Raw genomic sequence first — 21,555 nt, 5'->3', positions numbered from 1 at the left:
TATCAGGACTGTCCCTATAAAATCGGGACATCTGGTCACCCTAGTTTTGCAAGTATTTTCTCTTTAAGAGAATGAAGGGCCCACACTGCCTATGATTCGTGCACACAATTCATTGATCTAACCTGGTATCATGCCCTTAGTTTTTAAGAAAATATCCCCTTTAGACTATCAGGTTTTTTTAAATCATTCTCTGAGTCTGGTCACCTACATCCATTTATGAATTCTGCTTTTATGACCAATCTGGATTATTTTCCCATGCTTACCTGAGTTTATTTCAGAAGTTACAGCCAACATAAATTATATCCAATGGCCTAAATAAGTTTATACCAATCTCGGATACTCATTTTAAAAAAATGTGGTTATTAATGTAGTTTTAGTTTATTTTCTAGTATTTAACTGTGAAATATTTTAATAGTCTTCTATATATACCAACATAACTACACAAATAGAGGACTATTGCTTTTCACAGTTTTGACTGTTTTGTTGATCTGTTTTTCACACTTAATAGTTTTTACCTTTTTAAAAAAATATTTGTATCTAATGTTCACCTTCAAGAAGAATGAATCAAAATACATAATGAGGAGGAGAAAAGTCACTCTAATTCAGCAAACATAGCATTACTGTATATAGACCAAACCACAGACAGAAAAGATTCAGAACAGGCATGACACAGACTCATAGACTTTAAGGTCAGAAGGGACCATTATGATCTTCTAGTCTGACCTCCTGCGCAACGCAGGCCACAGAATCTCACCTACCCACTCCTGTAACAAACCCCTGACCTATGTCTGAGCTATTGAAAAAAGAACAGGAGTACTTGTGGCACCTTAGAGACTAACAAATTTATTAGAGCATAAGCTTTCGTGGACTACAGCCCACTTCTTCGGATGCATAATGTAGTCCATGAAAGCTTATGCTCTAATAAATTTGTTAGTCTCTAAGGTGCCACAAGTACTCCTGTTCTTTTTGCAAATACAGACTAACATGGCTGCTACTCTGAAACCTGAGCTATTGAAGTCCTCAACTTGTGGTTTAAAGACTTCAAGGTGCAGAGAATCCTCCAGCAAGTGACCCATGCCCCACGCTGCAGAGGAAGGCGAAAAACCCCAGAGCCTCTGCCAATCTGCCCTGAAGGAAAATTCCTTCCCAACCTCAAATATGGCAATCAGCTAAACCCTGAGCATGTGGGCAAGACTCGCCGTCCTGACACCCAGGAAAGAATTATCTGTAGTAACTCAGATCCCTCCCCATCTAACATCCCATTACAGGTCATTGGGCATCTTTACCACTAATAATCAAAGATCAATTAATTGCCAAAATTAGGCTCTCTCATCATACCATCCCCTCCATAAACTTATCAAGCTCAGTCTTGAAGCCAGATATGTCTTTTGCCCCTACTGCTCCCCTTCGAAGGCTATTCCAGAACTTCACTCCTCTGATGGTTAGAAACCTTCATCTAATTTCAAGTCTAAACTTCCTGATGACCAGTTTATATCCATTTGTTCTTGTGTTCACATTGGTACTGAGCTTAAATAATTCCGCTCCCTCCCTGGTATTTATCCCTCTGATATATTTATAGAAAGCAATCATATCTCCCCTCAGCCTTCTTTTGGTTAGGCTAAATAAGCCAAGCTTTTTGAGTCTTCTTTCATAAGACGGGTTTTCCATTTCTCGGATCATCCTACTAGCCCTTCTCTGTACCTGTTCCAGTTTGAATTCGTCCTTCTTAAACATGGGAGACCAGAACTGCACACAGTATTCCAGATGAGGTCTCACCAGTGCCCTGTATAATGGTACTAACACCTCCTTATCTCTACTGGAAATACCTCGCCTGATGCATCCCAAGACCGCATTAGCTTTTTTCACGGCCATATCACATTGGCGGCTCATAGTCATACTGTGATCAACCAATACTCCGAGGTCCTTCTCCTCCTCTGTTACTTCCAACTGATGTGTCCCCAGTTTATAACAAAAATTCTTGTTATTAATCCCTAAATGCATGACCTTGCACTTTTCACTATTAAATTTCATCCTATTAGTATTACTCCAATTTACAAGGTCATCCACAACTCCCTGTCTGATATCCCGATCCTTCTCTGTTTTGGCAATACCTCCGAGCTTTGTGTCATCCGCAAACTTTATTAGCGCATTCCCATTTTTTGTGCCAAGGTCAGTAATAAAAAGATTAAATAAGATTGGTCCCAAAACCGATCCCTGAGGAACTCCACTAGTAACCTCATTCCAACCTGACAGTTCACCTTTCAGTATGACCCGTTGTAGTCTCCCCTTTATCCAATTCCTTATCCACCTTTCAATTTTCATATTGATCTCCATCTTTGCCAATTTAGCTAATAATTCCCCATGTGGAACCGTATTATATGCCTTACTGAAATCAAGGTAAATTAGATCCACTGCATTTCCTTTGTCTAAAAAATCTGTTACCTTCTTGAAGAAAGAGATCAGGTTGGTTTGGCATGATCTACCTTTTGTAAAACCATATTGTATTTTGTCCCAATTACCATTGACCTCAATGTCCTTAACTACTTTCTCCTTCAAACATTTTTCCAAGACCTTGCATACTACAGATGTCAAACTAACAGGCCTGTAGTTACCCAGATCACTTTTTTTTCCCTTTCTTCTTTCTTTGTTTTCTTCTTATTTATATGGCTATAGAACCTTTTACTATTGGTTTTAATTCCCTTTGCAAGGTCCAACTCTGCATGGCTTTTGGCCTCTCTCACTTTATCCCTACATGTTCTGACCTCAATAAGGTAGCTTTCCTTGCTGATCCCTCCCATCTTCCACTCCTTGTAGGCTTTCTGCTTTTTCTTAATCACCTCTCTGAGATGCTTGCTCATCCAGCTTGGTATACAACTCCTGCCTATGAGTTTTTTCCCATTTCTTGGGATGCAGGCTTCTGATAGTTTCTGCAACTTTGACTTGAAGTAATTCCAGGCCTCCTCCACCTTTAGATTCTCAAGTTCTTCAGTCCAATCCACTTCCCTAACTAATTTCCTTAATTTTTTTAAGTTAGACCTTTTGAAATAAAAAACCCTAGTCATGGATCTATTTTTGTTTATCCTTCCATTTAGTTTGAACTGAATTAACTCAGGATTGCTCGAACCAAGGTTGTCCCCTATAACCATTTCTTCTATGAGGTCCTCACTACTCACCAACACCGAATCTAAAATGGCATCCCCTCTTGTTGGTTCAGCAACTACTTGGTGAAGGAATCCATCAGCTATTGCATCCAGGAAAATCTTAGCCCTTTTATTACTACTAGCACTGGTCCTTCAGTCTATATCTGGAAAGTTAAAGTCTCCCATGATCACACAATTCCCATTAGTATTTACTTCATTAAAAACATTAAAGAGGTCTCTACCCATAACCAAATCGGATCCTGGTTGTCTATAGTACACCCCAAGCACTATCCCAGGGGAGGCTCTGGTAGCTTTCTTCCCCAATGTGATTTTTGCCCAGACAGACTCTGTCTTATCCATTCCATCACTTCTTATTTCTTTACAGTCTACCTTATCATTGATATACAATGCTACTCCACCACCTTTGCCTTTATTTCTATCTTCCTAAACAGCACATACCCTTCAATACCTGTACTCTAGTCATGACTACTATTCCACCATGTTTCTGTTATCCCTATAATATCTGGTTTCACTTCCTGCACCAATAGCTCTAGTTCCTCCATTTTGTTACCTAGGCTCCTCGCATCTTAGTGTACAAACATCTTAATTTTTGCTGTTTGGCTTCGCTCACATTCTTTACCCGATTAGGCCCAGACATTCTACTGCCAGTATCACCTATTAGACTGGTATCTACACTACCCTTCCTCCTTATGTCCATTCTCCTACCCACCGCTGTATCCTTTCTTACTTCGTTTTCTTCCCTCTCAATTTTAAAATCTGGCGTGGAGATTACCTGGGCATCTCCCAACCATCTCCTCCAAATTCCTAGTTTAAAGCTCTCTTAATCAGTTGTTCCAGCCTCCATCCTAGAAGTCTATTTCTCTCCCTACTCAGATGAAGTCCATCCCGAGAGAACAGTCCTCTGTCCATGAATGCTTCCCAGTGGCCATACATCCCAAAGCCCTCCTTATAGCACCACTGCCTGAGCCATCTGTTGATCATCATAATCTTGTCACCTTTTTGCCCTTCTCTATGAACAGGCAGAATCCCACTGAAGATCACTTGAGCCTCAATTTCCTTAAGCATCTACCCCAGCCTGGCATAGTCTCCCTTGATACGTTCCAGCGAGAATCTAGCCATATCATTTGTTCCCACATGAAGGACAATCAGTGGATTCTTTCCTGCTCCCGTTAGGATCCTCTTCAGCCTCAGGTCCACATCCTGTATCTTAGCACCCAGCAGACAGCACACCCTTCTGTTTAATTCTTTAGGAAATGCACAATCAACTGTTCAGGATTATCCTGACACAGAAAGATAGCATATTAAATAGTGTAATATTTGTTTAAAGATGATCATTCTTGAAGTTCAAGTTAGTGGTAGAAGTGATCTGCCAGGCAGTCTCGTTTTGTTTTTGTAGCTTCCAGAATGAAACTTCCCCAGCTCAAAAATGTTGACCCTCTTAATGAGGGTGATAAGTCTACAAAAGGTGCACACCAACAACTGCATGTATTTGGGTGATCAGATCATTCCACCAGATCCTGAACCATGTTAGAATCAAGAGGTCACAACAATGGCCAACTCTTATTTTAAATAAAGGAAGCTGGACATAATGCATAGCAAAATAGCAAGGGATATAAGCAAACAGAATCCAACTCACCACCCTCCCCCCCGACCATCTCACAAACATCCCTCCAAACTCAGAATGTGGTGGGTTAGTGAGAATCCTGTGTGAAGCATGGGATTCAGAGGAAGGAGATTAAATAAAAACAAAAAAACAGAATACATTTGGGGGGAAACATCCCTTCCTCAGGCTTCCTGTCCCCTACAGGTGTTTTGCTGAAACTTTGAAGTACACCAACTCTGCAGTAGTCTTATTCTTTCATAGTAAATAGCTTGAATAATGTCCCAAAATAATAACAAACACTGCAATAGGCACTGTACAAAAACAAAATGTTTGTATTACACATATAACAGTAGACACACACACGTGTGTGTGTATATATATATATATACACACACACACACACACGTTATATATGTATGTTTTATATGTAATACAAATATATTTTTCCTCTCTAAAAGAGAGGTAGAAAAACAAAACACTGATCCTAAAGGTCCTGCCTCATTGAGTTGGCACTTTGTGCTGTTGAAAATTGGGCACCAACTTATCAATGCATGAAAGCTGTGTGTCAGCACTTAATTTTTCAGCTGCACATGGCTATGCACCTGTTGGCACTGCCTCTTTCAATGTGCAGTTCACTGTGCAGAGTACCAGTCAATATACATTTTACTGTGTAGCCCAACCTCATTCAATGTGCAGTTTACACATCTACAGTCACTACTCAGTTATTGAACATACCTGAAGAGTGGAGCCTCATGTTAGCAGATCGTTGTTAAAAATGCTCTGCATATTTGCAAAGTGTAATTTACAAAGCTTCATAACTTTAACAAATCAAATCCATTGACATCAGAACACTCAAAGGCACTTCTAAGTGAGTGAGTGCTCTCTGTCAAATTACCTTCTGCCACTCAGGCTGCGAAAGGATTTAAATACAAATTTTAGAAACTTAACACAGCACTGTTATGGGGGTGGGGGTAGGGGGAAGACATGTTTTATCCCAATCATTTTATCCCATCAATAGTAAAAAAAAAAATCAAATCAAATAAAAATTGCATGGCCTGATTTTCCTCTCACACCAATGTTAGTCAGGAGTAACTCCATTTAAATGAATGAAGTTTATGAGAGTGTAAGTGATATCAAAATTATGTCCAATAAATCCAAGTCACCTGATCATTGCCAATACCATAGACTGTAAAATGTCTCAAGCAATCATGCGAGAGGGCCAGAAAATGTGATTGTTTAACAGAGGTAATCTCATAATAAGATGCAGAAAATTTATACTCAGTTGGCCAGCTTCTCTTTTTCATAAAGTTTGCACTTGGCAAAGCAGAGGGGGAGGCTGTCAGGGAACCAGTTACAGCATTCTGATTTTTTAGAGGGTATTTGGCTAAAGCACAGGTTACAGCAGACCTGGAACTGCTCTAACCTGAGGCAGCAGGCAATTGTCCCCAAAGGACTTTCCACCACCTGAGGGCAGCCAGAATATAACACACTCCAGCCACTCCTCTTCCCCATCCCCAACTAAGACCTGATACTGAAGCCTGTGAGAAGGATGGTATAAGAGCCATCTCTATATCTAGTAGACTCCCACATCAATGAAATCCCCAGTCAGAAGGATGTGGCCAGCACACTTTGGCTCACCCAGTCAGTACAAAGAATTTAACTCACTATGGCTGTGGATGCTTTGAGATGTCTCTTAAAACAGGAAGTTACCTAAAAATTGTTGCTTCTTTTACATTTTCCCAAATGTCTCTGAATATTAAAATCTTGCTCTGGCCCTGTTATTCTCTAAAAATCATTGTGGAGAAGTTCTATGGCCTGTGTTATACAGGAGAGCCGACTACACGATCACAGTGGTCCCTTCTGGCCTTGGAATCTGAATCTGCCTTTAAAAATATTTTTATTGTTACTAAGTATTTGTATTGTGGTCGTGCCCAAGAGGCCACAATTAGAATAGGAGTCTCTTTGTACATGGTGTTGTATGCACACATAGGAAGACAATCCCTTCCCTGAAGAGCTTACAATCTATATTAAGACAACCAGGAAGCATAACAATGACTAGAAGAATGAAGGCAACAGTAATAAAATTACACAGATACAAAGACTAACAATATGCATAACTTAATGATTTTAAGTCATGTTATTATGTACTCAGAGTGTCTCAGCTAAATACAAGATCAAACATATAATTTAGCATAAGTAGTTAGCACATATTTTAAGGGACCACTTGAGGTGACGTGGCCCTTTAACACCCCTGTAGTCACAGGAAAAAAAGCGGGGGTTAGTGGGTTACCAGTTGTTGTAATAAGCCATAAATCCAGTTTCTTTATTAAGACCATGATTTTAGTGTCAAGCAAAGTTATGAATTTAAGCTCCTGGGCTCCTCTTTTGAAGGTGCTGTGAACGTTTCCTTTGAGGATGAGGACTTAGAGGTCAGATATAGAGGGTTGGTTTTGTGAAAAGTGTTCATCCACTAGTGATATGGTACTTTTGTCTTATATCATTTTCCTGTGACAACTAGGGGTGTGTGGTTAGAGCGGGTTTTGCTTCAATATAAAAATAAACCCCTCTCCGACTGCATGCCTTTAGTTGTCCCCTACCACCCTCCCTGGAACCCCTACAGGGTATCATCAACAACTATAACCTGTACTTGATGGGGACCCCACCCTGAAAGAAATCTTTCCTGATCCCCCTCTTCTGGTCTTCAAACAACCCCCCAACCTCTCCAAGCTCATTATCAGAAGCAAGCTGCCCACAGCTTGCTCAAAGCAGCACCAGATCCTGCCAGAACAACAGATGCAAAACCTGATGACATATCTCCACTGCTTCAGTGGTCAATACTCCCCACAACACACCTTTCAAGAGGCATGTATAGGACCCAGTGATATCACATGTGTTGTACCTCATCCAGTGCACTAAATGTCCCATAGCAACTATGTGGGTGAAACCAGACAATCACTATGCTCTAGAATGAACATACACAGGAAAATGATTAAAGACAAAAACACCATATCACCAGATACCTGTGGGTGAACACTTTTCACAAAATTACCACACCGTATCTGACCTCTCAGTCCTCATCCTCAAAGGAAATCTGCCCAACACCTTCAAGAGAGGAGCCTGGGAGATGAAATTCATAACTTTGCTAGACACTAAAAATCATGGTCTTAATAAAGACACTGGATTTATGGCTTATTAAAACAATTTGTAACCCACTAACCCCCTTTTTTGTCCTCTGACTACCATTGTATTAAAGCGCCACATCACCCTTAATGGTCCCTTAGAATGTGCGTTAACTACTTATGCTGAACTATATGTTTGATCTTGTATTTAGCTGGGACACTCTGAGTACCTTTCCCAGGCCTGAGGATACAGCTGTGCCACTGCAGCATGTCTGGTGAAGATACTCTATGCCGTAGGGAGAGAGCTCTCTCATCAGCATAATAAAACCACCTCTGAGAGAGGCGGTAAGTATGTCGGCGGGTGAAGCTTTCCCGCCAACATAGTGGTGTGCACGTGAGTGCTTATGTCAGTGTAACTTATGTTGCTGAGGGGGGTGGTTTTTTCACACCCCTGAGTGACATAAGTTATACCAAACGAGGCTGTAGTGTGAACATAGCCTAAGAGAAGGACAATTGTGGCTGCTTTGCACTTCAGCAACTTCCTTTTCCGATGTTTGCTGCCTCTACATGACCTGCACTGATGTGTATAGCAGCAAAAGCTGGCATAAACCCAGATGAATTTGGAATTATGGAAAGAGATCAGACATGTCCATCAATGATCTTATTTTAGACACAGGAAATAAAAATAACCCAGTCTTAGAATGAACTATCACATGGCTGTGTTCCAATCATTTGTCATTTACTCCATGGTTGTAACTACAGCTTCCCTCTTCTTCTATCTTAAATGATCAATCTGATGGACTTTGAGGATACAGGTAAAAAAGAGGCAACTATTAGAGTTGATCAAAAAATTTTAATCAGACTTTTTTCTGATAAAAAACTCCTTTTTTGCACAACTGAAATTTTCAGTGGGGAAATTTCAGTTCTTCTGTACAATGTTGACTTTCCCAACCACCTGGCAGGCTCTTGTCAATTTCACTTTCTGCCAATAAAATTGATTTCTTTCGACAGAGTAATTGACAAAATGTGCACATAGCATCCCCACATTTCGGAGCCTTTTTCTGGGTGCCAATTGGTGACACCTTCCCAACACAGAGGTGTCTTCTCATGATGTCTGAGTGTACAGCAATAAAGGCTATCCAATTTTGCCTTTGATAATGAGATAAAATTATCACAGTATTGATTGTATTCCCTATACCAAAATATTGTTGTAACCTTGTTTAATTATCGAAAGTAATAATTGTATGTCAGATCCTTCAGGATAAAAGGCTCTACAAAAACTTTAAAAATATATTTTAAACTAACTTACATTATGTTCAACATAGCCTGAGAGATGTATACACCCTCAGCTACTTTTAGCCATCAGTGAGCAGAAGATTTCTGTGCACTCTGATTTATAACTTGCATTACTGACATACATATTAAACCTTATGTATTTATATTAAACCTCATGTATTTATAACTGCTCCTGTATTTTTTACTTCATACATCTGATGAAATGGGTTCTAGCCCACGAAAACTTATTCCCAAATACATTTGTTAGGTGCCACAAGGACTCCTCATTTTGTTTTATGTTTCAGCCTAAGATATGATAAAGAAAGCAACTTCCTGTAAAATACATACCAATTTCTCTTACTCTGCATACTATGTGCATGTTGTGCCAATTACTCTACTCAAAGTAATCATGCATGTTCCCATAAAGACTCACATAAAAAAAGAAGAGTTCAGAACAGTGCCCTGAATATTTGAATCTGTCTGAATCTGAGACAGACTTCTATGCTGAAGGAGGAGAAGGACCTCGGAGTTTTGGTTGATCACAGGATGACTATGAGCCGCCAACGTGATATGGCCGTGTGTAGCAGTGCGCAGACTCACCCCTGTAGCACCTCCTGCTGGTCGTCTTGGGAATTAGCTCATTTCCAGCCTTGGAGCACCCTCTGCAGGCCAGTGTCCTGCTGCTGCTTGGCCCCCGTGTCCCTCCCGGACCCGGTGCCCTGTTGTCTGGGGTGCTGCCCCCTGGCAGTAACCCCTCACAGCTCTGGGTCTCCCCCTCCCAGGGGAACCCCCATCCACTATCCCCACTTCACCTCAGTCTTGGCTACTGCCCAGTCTCCATCTAGCCCCCGTTCACTGGAGCAGACTGCAGTATCAGCCACTCATCACAGGCAAAGTGGTTCAGACCTGCTGCCTCTGCCTACCCATGGGCTACCTCCTGCAACCCAGTACCTAATAGGCCTTACTAGGCCTGCAGCCTGGGGCTTTCCTAGGCCGGAGCTCCCCGGCTCCTTTGGCCTTTCCCCAGCCCTGCTCCACTCTAGGCCCTTGGCTGAGCTCCCTGCAGCCAGGCCCTTCTCTCCCTGAATGCAGAAAGAGACTGTCTACTTTAGCTCCTGGCTCAAGCCTTTATAGGGCCAGCTGGGCCCTTATTGGGGTGTGTCCCCAGCTGAGCCTGCTTCCTCCGAATCAGCCCAAGCGTCTTGCCCTTCCACAGCCTTTCCTCCAGGGCTGTTTTAAACCCCTCAGGGCAGGAGCAGGTAACTACCCCGCGACACCGAAAAAAGCTAACGCGGTTTTGGAATTCATCAGGTGAGGTATTTTCAGTAGAGATAAGGAGGTGTTCATACCGTTATTTAAAATTTTTAGTAAACTAATTTCTCTACTAAACTAAAATACTTTGGTAATTACTTGAGTTCTGCTGTACTGGTTTTAATTAAATATTTTTTAATTCAACCTGGTAGTCCACTTGATTTCTCATAATACAAATCATTATGATAGCTCTGGGTATTATTTCTTAGCACACTGATCTTTTTAAAATGAAACATACTTTCTCAAAAGCAAAAAAAAAAGTGATAACTTTTCCCTGTACATACTTTGCATTTTGTGGTGCTTTGTACAAGAAAAAAGCAGTTTACAAACATTGTTTAATTAGCTCCCTCAAATGACACTATGGAGGTAGGTAAACATTATAATACCCGTTACTAAACTGAGGTAAAATAAAGCTAAGTGTCCAAGTGAGTCTGGGACAGGCAAAGCCAGGAACAATTCCTTGCTCTAACCTCTAACTCTAAATACCCCAACACGATTGTCACTAAATAAATTCCTTTCCTTCCATACATAGGCACCGATCTTGTAATTGGATCCACACAGGCACAAGGATCCATGTACACGGATCCTGCAGCAGAACTGTGGTATGTGTTAAATTAAAAGCAATATTCACTGGTCCACAGGTGGACCAGAGTTCTAATGAAGATTCTTTGTCAAAGGGACAACGACCTAAATAAATCCTAAAACAGTTTCCTCCTTGAAGGAAAAATTGTTTGAGCAATAACCATAAGGCATTACTAATGATTCTGAACAACAGATACCGAACTTGTGGACAGGCACAGGTATGTCCTCGGGAGCCATTTTTTCAGCAGATATATTTCCAATAACTAAAGTAACTAACTGTGGACAAATTACAATAATAATCTTCAAAGAACTTCTCTACCAAATTACATCACTCGTCACATTAAGCAACATCAATATGAAAATTCAGTGATACTTATTTTAAACAAATTCCATACCTTATTTGAGCGTAAAGACACTCTTCCTCCGCAACGAGCACAGAATTTAGTTTGGCAATATGAACAGTTATGGCCACAGCCATCAGCAAATTTTGTTTTGTGGCAGATACCACATGTGGGGGCATCACTCTTCTGCTCCTGCTGCTGCTGTGATTCTTCACCCATCTTCTTCACCTGCTCCTTATACATTTCAAATTGTTGATGCAATTTCCTGCAGAAGAAAACAGATCAATGAAAAGTTGTTTTATATAGACAGGTTCATGCATAAATGTGGTCATCAATTTTCAAAACAAATTTAAATAAGTACCACCACAGTAAAGAGAAAGCTGAAAAAAATTAATTGATTGCATACATAATGCACTTACTTCATACGTTACATGAAGTTCTACCTTTTATCATCCATTTTAACAGGACTAAACATAAGGGGCTTACTTTGAGTCTCATCTGTGATCATGTGCAAAACACATACACAGTAAGTCCAGATACTGTAAAGGGGACTTCACTGATTAGTTAATGCTCCTATAGTGTGTAACCAACTATTGGCAGACATAACAGCAGTGGAACATCCTCACAGTGAAATCAGAAAGACAGGGCTAGCTGTTAACAAACCAGTAATTACTATGTAAAAGAAAGTCTGGTTTGATTCTTCGAGGTGCCCTTTTCCCTATTTTCACCATTCATAACTTAATATGCCTACATTATTTACCTTGCTTTTCCCACTACTGCTATACAGATGAATTATTCTCAAATGTTTTAACAAACACATGCCTTGCAAACATAGCATCCAAGTATTGTGCAGCTCCATACATAACATTTCTTACCCGTGAGGAGTTATCATTATCTCAGTATTGCCAACTCTCACTATTTTATTTTGAGTTTTGTGATGGCTGTTTTTTCTTAAAGCCTCAGCTCCTGGAGTCAAATGATTACAGGAGATTCTCAGTTTTAATGTTAAAAAAAATTAAGTCTCTAGCCCTCAGAGTTCCTGAAGAAAGCTGAAAACCTGACCTGCGCGTACCTATGGGCTCAGAAATTAGATGGCAAATAAAAATAATTGCACATTTTCTTATTATTAAATCTCATCATTTTAAGGGGCCTGACTCATAATTTTTGAATGTTAGCAAAATTGTCACTTATTTCCCCTTTAGGGTGCCCTGTAACAGTGGGAAGGGCACAGAGAGAGACATGAGACTATCCCTTATACCTTGCAGAAATGGAGCTTGGAAATAGACAGGGGTGACTGGGGAATATGGAGACGTTACTAGAAGCTAAAGAGAGTCAGGTTGCTGTCCCCACTCTGCTCCTCATCCCCCTGCATTCGTGCCAGGCTGTTTCCTTCATTGCGTCTTCACTCCCTGGGGACCAGCAAAAGCTGCACTGAGAGTACAGGAAAGACTACAGAAGAGTGCACTGCTCTCAATGCTGGTACCCAGCACCACAACCACCTCCAACAGATACAAGCAGTAATTACAGGAAAATTCTTATTCATTCTCTGAACCTGGCTGGGAGGAGCAAATATCAGACAATAGCTTATATCATCCCCTTCTTTGGAAAATCTGCAGCAATGGAAAAGTTATTATGAAAATGCTATGGAGTCAATGACATGGAATTCCCAGAACATCCTCTTTGGGGTCATGTTGATCATACTTCTGAGAAGGTAAAAGGAAGCATACTACTATAAAAAGTATATATCACAAGATACACTGAGAAATCCCACAGAAATCGCGTGGCTCTCTAGGCATGAGTAAGAATGACCTGCTCCACTTCATTGCTTCCTGCTCCCTGGCAATACGTTTGCTCAAGAACTCTCTGATGTAGGCATAGGAAGCACATAGCAGGAGATAATGCTTAGGCCGTCATCAACAACTCCCACTGGAATTTCCAATGAAAACATGGCAGATTTGCTAGCATCTGAAGCAAAAGCCACAAACATTTGAAATGTGGGGTGCCTCCATCATATCCTAGGCTTGACAAGGCTAACCAGACTAAGAAACGATGACACCTGTTAAAGACCGAATGTGCAGAGTGTGACTACAATCTTTAAAAAGGTGCCAACTATAATAGTTTGGCCATGTTGCTAGTATGACCCCATATTGACTACCTAAAATGGTTCTCTATGGAAGAGTCCACAGCGAGAGAGGCTGTGGATGTCCAAAGAGGTATAACACAGTGGTATAACACAGTATATAAAACCATCTAGGCAACCCTCCAACAGGCTCAAATGGCAGCTCAATGGATGGAATTTGCTCATTACCTCAGCCTTACCCAACCCTGATGTGGGAAAAAAGGAGGTGACGATGATGATTGATACACAATCTTGCTGAGTCAGCAAGTAAATCAATACCCTACCAAAAACTGTTAAAAATGAATATATTTTTTTTTAAATGGGATTTAAAAGACATGGATAGTGGAAGCACCCTGAGGAGGTGCCAGCTTATTCAGATCTGCTCCCCTCCTGTAACTCACAACACTGCAATGACATTGCTATACATTTATGTACATTTTATATATGGGCAGTGTAAGGGAAGGGGCAATTGTGTGAGTGTCATACCCAGTGCATAAATACTGGATAGTTTTACTACATAATATTATAGTATATATAATGTATTGTACACAGTCTCATACAAATGGCCATTATGAAACAAGATTTTGATTTGATTGGCTAGTGACTTTATGACTAGGTATCTGACATACCTGCTGAGGCTGCATATTGTAGACTGGAATTTGCATATATCTCAATTGATATCCAACAGCTACAAGGGATTTTAGTTAAGAGGTCAGATGCTTATTAAAAGAAGAAAAAATAATCCTCTGGAATTCTACAGGAGTAGCTCTCTACTGCTTCTCAGCCTTCCCAGCTATACAAAGGAAAACCAACGTATTGTTGAAAAACCTACTTTTATTGTGATGGTAATTTATAGTTTATGATGTTTGTAAGTATTTAATGTTACCTTATATTATTTATATTATATGATTACTCTATTATTTATATTATTGTTCCTGTCTAATTTCTGGCCTTTTCCTTTTTACAATTTAAAATGTAAGGCTATAGCCATTATGTTTGCTTGCCTCTGCCTCTCCTCACAGTAGGCATAACCTAGCTGAGGGCTGGTCACTGCATAGATGTAGAGGGAGAAGGAGGCAGGAGCTGGGGGTGGGAGTAGTGGATAGGTAGAATGGGGGATGGAAGCAGGAACTGACAAAGTGGTGTTTCATCATTATGTAGTGGTTGGTACACATAGAGGATGCCAGCCTACTCCTGCTATCAGTTACTCTGATAATTCAAATGGAAGAAGTCTGTGCTGTGCATAAAAGGTCCAGATCCTCTTGATGACTCATGTGGGGTGAAATATGGTTCAATGATAGAATTGCTGTTGGTATTTTTCAGGTTTTTATAAAAATAGAATACAGGTCTGTCTCATCGTACGCTGGGGTTACATTCCGCAGTCAGCGCCTAAAGCGCAAACCGCGTATAGTCAAAATTACATAGAGTGTAATGGCAGGCAGAATCGCCCGCAGTACAGGTACAGTATTTAAATTGTTATTTTTCTCTTTTTTTTGTTTTTGCCAACCGCGTAAAGCTGAATTCGCGCATGTTAAATGCGCATAAGATGCGACAGACCTGTATTACATCCAAAAAGATCATGTTACAAGAACATTACAATTGCAAGTCAAATGTTCAAAAGTTAGTAGATGTCAGAGTTAAGGTTGCACAGGCAAACTTAATTTGGCCTCTTTGTGCATATGTATTATGATAGTCTTGAATTATATGATCACATCACTGTAGTATCTAAAATTTCATCAGCAACTGACTTTAGTGCTTTTATCAGTTCAAGGAGAAGTTTATTGAATTCTGAATCTGAAAGTGCTTATGTACCATTTTTAGATAAGCTTTGAGTAAAAAAAAAAAGGGAGAAGTGTAGAGTGGAAAGCATATTCCCAGAAAGGGCCCAATAAAAATGAATAGAAGTCTTCCCCAAAACAGATCATTACGCATCTATGATGATGGGACTGTATAAGCACCTAGTGTCTGACCACTGCCCAAGTGTTGAGTAGTACCAAAAGCTTTCTCACTCTCCCACCCCCCATGTTTTCAACACACATAAGAGTAAATGTGAATAAATAATAGAATTTTTGAAAGGAAGAAGAGGGATTGTCATGTATCTGTGTGAAGAATCAATTGTGTGAAAGCTAAGTTCAAGAGGTGAAATTTGCATTAAGTTGTGGCCATTCTTCTCTCTTGTGTTTCATTGTTTAGATCCAGCTCCTGTAAAGTTCATGAGCTCCATCTGACTGGTCAACAGCTTTTTGGCTTCAGTGGAATGTAACTACAAAAGGTCAGGGTTGTGGCTGTGAAGAGAGATGCTATCTTAGGTAGGTTGTTTCATGCCCACAGCGGGCTTTTGAATATCTGGAGAGAGACCTTGAAAGATGGAAGACAGGACGGACTGATTATTTCGGGATTCCAGAAGGTGAAGGCTCCGAAGGCAGAGGAACAGTTACCTATTGAGACCCTCAGTTTCGTCTGAGAAAAGGACTTGAGCCACTTCTGCATGTTTTCAGAGACTCTGTAGCCTCTTGGGGAGAGGAGAATTCAGCGATCAGCAGTATCAAATGCAATAAAGAGATCCAGTGGAATGAATACAGATTTATTTGATGAAGACCAGTAGGTGCTATATCAATCCCAGGCCTTGGCAGGAAGCCTGACTGGGAGACATCCAAGATGCTGAGAGCTAACTGGTGGTTTTAGGACTATTTTTACTAGCTTTTAGAGTTAATTGTTTAGAACAGGGAGGTTATACACCAGACAGTAACTGGCAAGGTTAGAAGTGTCAAGTGATGGTCTCTGTATTATTGGTTGGACTACTGCACTTTGGAAGTTAAGACAAATACTACACAGGATTTTGCCTGAAAATAGAATAAGTCTTCCCTAACAAGTTGGCTGTAGGAATTAGGCTCTGAATTCTTCAGCTTAAGATATAATGATGAAATCTTCTCTTTTTCCGAATGAGTTGTTTCATGAGCAGAGCTTAGTAGGGCACTGAGTGGGAAACGTGGAAGTAATGGCTTTCTCTCACTGAGGAAAATTTTTGAAATTACACGGGGATATTTTTTAGATTCCTGAACCATGGGAGTTGAGCAACACTGAAATCTAATTTTAAATGGAGGAGCAATATTGAAAAGCTTAGGGACTGGGTTGAAGCAGTGGCAGAGTTAATGGAAACCCTGCCCCCTCCCCGGCAGCATTTAAGTGTGATGCGTTTTCAAGACAATAGGTATTTTGCCATCCACCTCTAGCCCTTTAGTATCTGTATTAGAGATCTCAATAGCACTTCTTACTTTATTATCTAAGCATTGACCATGCAAATGTAATATGTGGTCCCTAATAGACTTCAAGAAGTTTTCTGCTCTTCTCTCCCTGGATAAGACAGGCTCTTCCTGGAGAATTTTTGTTCTCTTTAGATAATAATCATCATACTAGTTATGATTAAAATGCTTCATCTAAATAGAAAATCTTCCAGTATCTGGCCAGTTTCAGGACACTCTGCAAGCTCGTTTCATAGCCCAATTCTCTTGACTGAAAATACATTATTTCCAGATTCATATGCTTCATCCTGATGTTTGTAAGCTGCATTGTCCCAAAGGAATTGTCTTGGTGGGTTGCTGATGTAACAGTACTGAACTATTCTTGCCTCTGAAGACGATCAGGACCAAAACTTTAAAAAAGCAGTGAAAGTAGATTGGAGGAAAGTGGAGTAATCACAGCTCAGAGGCAATGTGCTCACGGCAATCTGTTTCACTGAAGAGGTGGGCAGCTGTACTTTCATTACATTTACATTCAGTTCCAGATACAGTGAGGGCTTGTCTACATAAACATTTAGATCACGGCAAGCTAGGGTGTGACTCTACCCCACATTAGCCTGCCGCACACTCTCTGTGTGAAGCGTGCTGACTCACACTAACAGTTCCTTAGTGACCTTTGATCTACTCCTGTTTCAAAGTGGGCAGTAATGTAGTAGAGGGTAAATGTAGGTAAACAAAGTTTATCCACTTCTCATTTGGGGAATATGGAGATTAGTATAAATTTGTTTACCCATTTCCTTTTGTTACTACTACACTACTGAAAGCGGGGTACATCAAAGCATACTAAGGTACTGTTAGTGTGAATCAGCAGGTTCCACATGGTCAGTCAGTGCATGGTAGATTCACACTCTAGCTTGTTTTGAATGCAGTGTTTGTGGAGACAAGCCCTGAGCTACAGTAGTGCAGACTTGAGGTGACAAAGTACATGGATCACTTTGGCCAGATCCTTCTCTAGGAAGGAGGATTAGAGTTTCTGCAAGTGGAAAAAGTCTTAATGGCTTATATACAACTGAAAGCTAAGCGATGGTCACAATTCAGGTCAACTGCATCTGTACTCACCCTCTATGGTACAGTAAGGGCACCCACACTCAGGCTTCTGGCTCCCCTGGCCATCACCTCTCTTAGGTGGAGACAAACATCTCACTCCCTCCAGATGAGGGTATCTCCGGGCTGAACAGTTCCCTGCCTTCACTGTGTTATTCCCAGCAGAGATAGGCTGCCCAAGAAGGCTTGCTTGCTTTCTCTTGAGAGATTGTTAACAGTGTGACTGCCCATAGTTACAGTTATCACACTGCTCTTTTTTAAAAAGCCTATTTTATTGTTAAGGTAAATGCACTACAGAGAAAATGTATTAAAAACAATAAAAGAACCCACATGGAAGCTACTACGCTTACCAGAGATCAACCCAACCCTAACATTGGCTCTGACAGGAGCAGTCCTTCAACACATCACCCAAGGGGTTTCTTTGTGATATCAAGTTCATCATGGCTTTAGCTCAGAGCAAGCACAGAGCCTTATGGGGCTTCTGTAGATCAAGTTGTTCCAACCCATCCCTAAGGGCTGGGGCCCTCTATGGACAAGAGGTCCTGTCCATTCGCTGGATCAGAAACAAGGTCCTGAGACTGATTAAAACCAGACTATTTAAAAATCATTTCTTTGTCTGTTGGTCCCTGGAGTTTGAACTAGTATATACCAACCTCTCAAAGGGCTGATCATTCAAGAAATTACATGTGGACCCCCCTCCTCCTGGAGGAGTTACAGACAATTCCACAATAATAGGTACATAATTGCATTTTTAGCACAACGTACCCTAAATGTATTAAACCTAATTCTGTAAGGTTTAACAAAATTCAATAAAGTTTATCTTAATTCCATAAGGTTTGTCCAGGATATTGTCAGTCTATCACCCTAATAATCTAGATTTAGGGATAAAGTTGGATAGAATCCCAAGGCTTAACACCACTTTGATTACTTGGGAAGGGAGGGCTGATGCCTTCAATTGAAGTGCAGTACAGAATCCCATCCAACTATTCAAAGCATTTTCTCCTTCTAAACAGCCTCACCTCAGTTTTGCATGGATTTATTTGAGCCAGCTATTCTTAATCCAAGAGCTGATGCCTTGTAGTCATTCTTACAGCTTTATGATGTTATTGGTTTGTTTGTGCAAAATGAGACATACAGCTGGGTATCATCCATGTAGTGTGACCATTGGTGTGTGCAACATCTCACCACCTCTCATGTGGTGAATGGATCCTTCTGGAATAACAAGGTAAAAGGCCCTTCCTTAGGTGCTTTCTATTTTCTATGTCTTTTTTGAGATGGGGTCTCCAGAACTGAACACAGATGAGGACATACTTATGGCATCTATATATTTTCAGTATTGCTTCCTACCTATTTTTATAAATCCTAATTTTGATTACTTCTATGACCACTACTGTATGTCCTCCCTGTCCCCTGCACACACACACACACACACACTTTACTGGTCACATTTAAGTGTTTTATAATAAAAACATTATGCAGTAGTAAAAGTTATAAATGTATAATTTTACATCTTTTTGATCCTTTTATATTTTATTCGCCGTATTGAATTCAGTAATCACATGAATATTGGCAATCAAGAAAGCAGGGCCTTAACTAGACAGGCTTTAGAAGGTCTTAGCCTGTGTTGGTGAATTTTACACTGACCTCATCTTTAAACAATCAAACTTTATTTCAGATAAATGCAGCAATTTCTCTCTTGGCAGTTTAAGTGACTAGACCAGGGGTCGGCAACGCTTGGCATGCGGCTCGCCAGGGTAAGTACCCTAGCGGGCCGGGCCAATTTATTTACCTGCTGACGCGGCAGGTTCGGCCGATCGCGGCCCCCACTGGCCGCGGTTCGCCGTCCCGGGCCAATGGGGGTAGCGGGAAGCAGCGCAGGCGAGGGATGTGATTGCTCTCTTTAAATATATCAGAGGGATAAATACCAGGGAGGGAGAGGAATTATTCCAGCTTAGTACTAATGTGGACACGAGAACGAATGGATATAAACTGGCAGTGGGGAAGTTTAGGCTTGAAATTAGACGAAGGTTTCTGACCGTCAGAGGGGTGAAATATTGGAATGGCCTTCCGAGGGAAACGGTGGGGGCAAGGGACCTGTCTGGTTTTAAGATTAAATTAGATAAGTTTATGGAGGGAATGGTTTAATGGTAAAACATATTAGCTGAGGAATACCGAGCAATAGCAGGTAAATAGTATAATGGCTAACAAGGGTCAGGCTGGAGACTCTTACCTACATGCTCGGGGTCTTACTGATCGCCATATTTGGGGTCGGGAAGGAATTTTCCTCCAGGGTAGATTGGCTGAGGCCCTGGAGGTTTTTCGCCTTCCTCCTCAGCATGGGGCAGGGATCGCTAGCAGGAGGGTTCTCTGCCAGTTGAAGTCACCAAGACACAGGATTTGGGGACTTCATCAGCAGAGTCAAGGGAAGGGTAGGGACGGTTTTGTGGCCTGCAGCATGCAGGGGGTCAGACCAGATGATCATAATGGTCCCTTCTGACCTTAAAGTCTATGAGTCAGCAGGTAAATAAACTGGCCCGGCCCGCCAGGGTGCTTACCCTGGCGAGCCACGTGCCAAACGTTGCCAACCCTGGACTAGACCTTCCTTTTTAAAACTTTAGCCTCACTACTTACAACTATACGGTTTATTGCTTTATTATCAGAGATCTGTAAGCTTCCCCATATAAAAGGGCCACAGTTTTACGTTTTACTTGTTTTAGTAAGTTATATTTTTTATTTATTTTGCACAATGGTTAAAGTAACAGTTACTTTTAAGAGGCATACAATATTTACAAAATGAACTTTTAAGAATAACTAACTCAGTCACTGGCTGTTAAGTACATTGAAACATTATTACATTTATGAAGAGTCTCTCTACCAGAGATAATATTTCTAACAAGTCACTCAAGTTACTTTATTTGCATCATCAGTAGCTGTACATTAGCTAGTTATAACCTTTATGACCATGTTATCAGAAGAACAAAAATACTACAAAGTTGCTGCATTAAAGATATTTTGCCTTTATTATTGGATGCAAAATTAACTTTCTGTAACACTTTATTTGCCACGACTAAAATAAATGTGTACAAAATACTAGGTCACTCTATTTTAGCTCTGAAATTTAACACTCGTTGACATTACAGTATCATGATTAGAATGAGTTCATTCCACTTCATTTACAACATTCATGAGAGTTTTCAATTATTAAGTAACCCCTATCCTTTTACTACTGTGACAGCATTGTTCTTATCTCGATGGTTTTCCTTTTAATGAACAGGAGATAAGTGTGGGCAATGTTAGGAGTCCTAGTGTAGACAGGGCTCAGGAGTATTTACCACTTTGTTGTTTAACCCTGCCCAGAGCAGGTTGTGATGACTCCAAATTAAAAAAGGTTTGAGCTTTGTCTACACCAGAACTCCTACTGTTGCACTATCACCAGTGGAGCTGGTGGTTGTGAAATAGTGGGAGATCTCCTGAAACAGACAAGGCTTTAAAGTGCCCAGGTAGATTGTCAGTTTTCATACTTTTAAAATAGGAAGTATGCACATAAACACAACGTTTGTTTTTATAACATAAGATCTTCCAGAAAATCAAAAGGAATAGACCTTTAGAAATAAAGTGAAAATGCAATTCAAACCATTTATTTTGCCATTACAATTAAAGGAATTACATTTTTGTATTAGCAAGGGATTCGCTACTAACTA

General features: G+C 40.6%; 1 protein-coding gene across 22 annotated transcripts in view; it reads right to left on the bottom strand.

Moving 5' to 3' along the window:
* Positions 1-21,555, bottom strand: part of RIMS2 (regulating synaptic membrane exocytosis 2) — a 782,248-nt gene that overhangs the window by 581,767 nt on the left and 178,926 nt on the right. For all 22 annotated transcript variants that reach the window (XR_010598944.1, XM_065585993.1, XM_065585982.1 and 19 more), the window contains one exon: positions 11,447-11,657. Coding sequence is in view for 21 of the 22 variants with exons in the window: in XM_065585993.1 (XP_065442065.1) it covers positions 11,447-11,657 (211 nt within the window). In the remaining variant the exon portion in view is untranslated. The remainder of the gene's footprint in view (positions 1-11,446; positions 11,658-21,555) is intronic.

The sequence above is a fragment of the Chrysemys picta genome, chromosome 2, assembly GCF_011386835.1.
Source record: "Chrysemys picta bellii isolate R12L10 chromosome 2, ASM1138683v2, whole genome shotgun sequence".
Classification (NCBI taxonomy): Eukaryota; Metazoa; Chordata; order Testudines; family Emydidae; genus Chrysemys; species Chrysemys picta.
The sequence above is the reverse complement of the archived record's forward strand: the minus strand, read 5'-3'. Positions and strand labels throughout refer to the sequence as shown.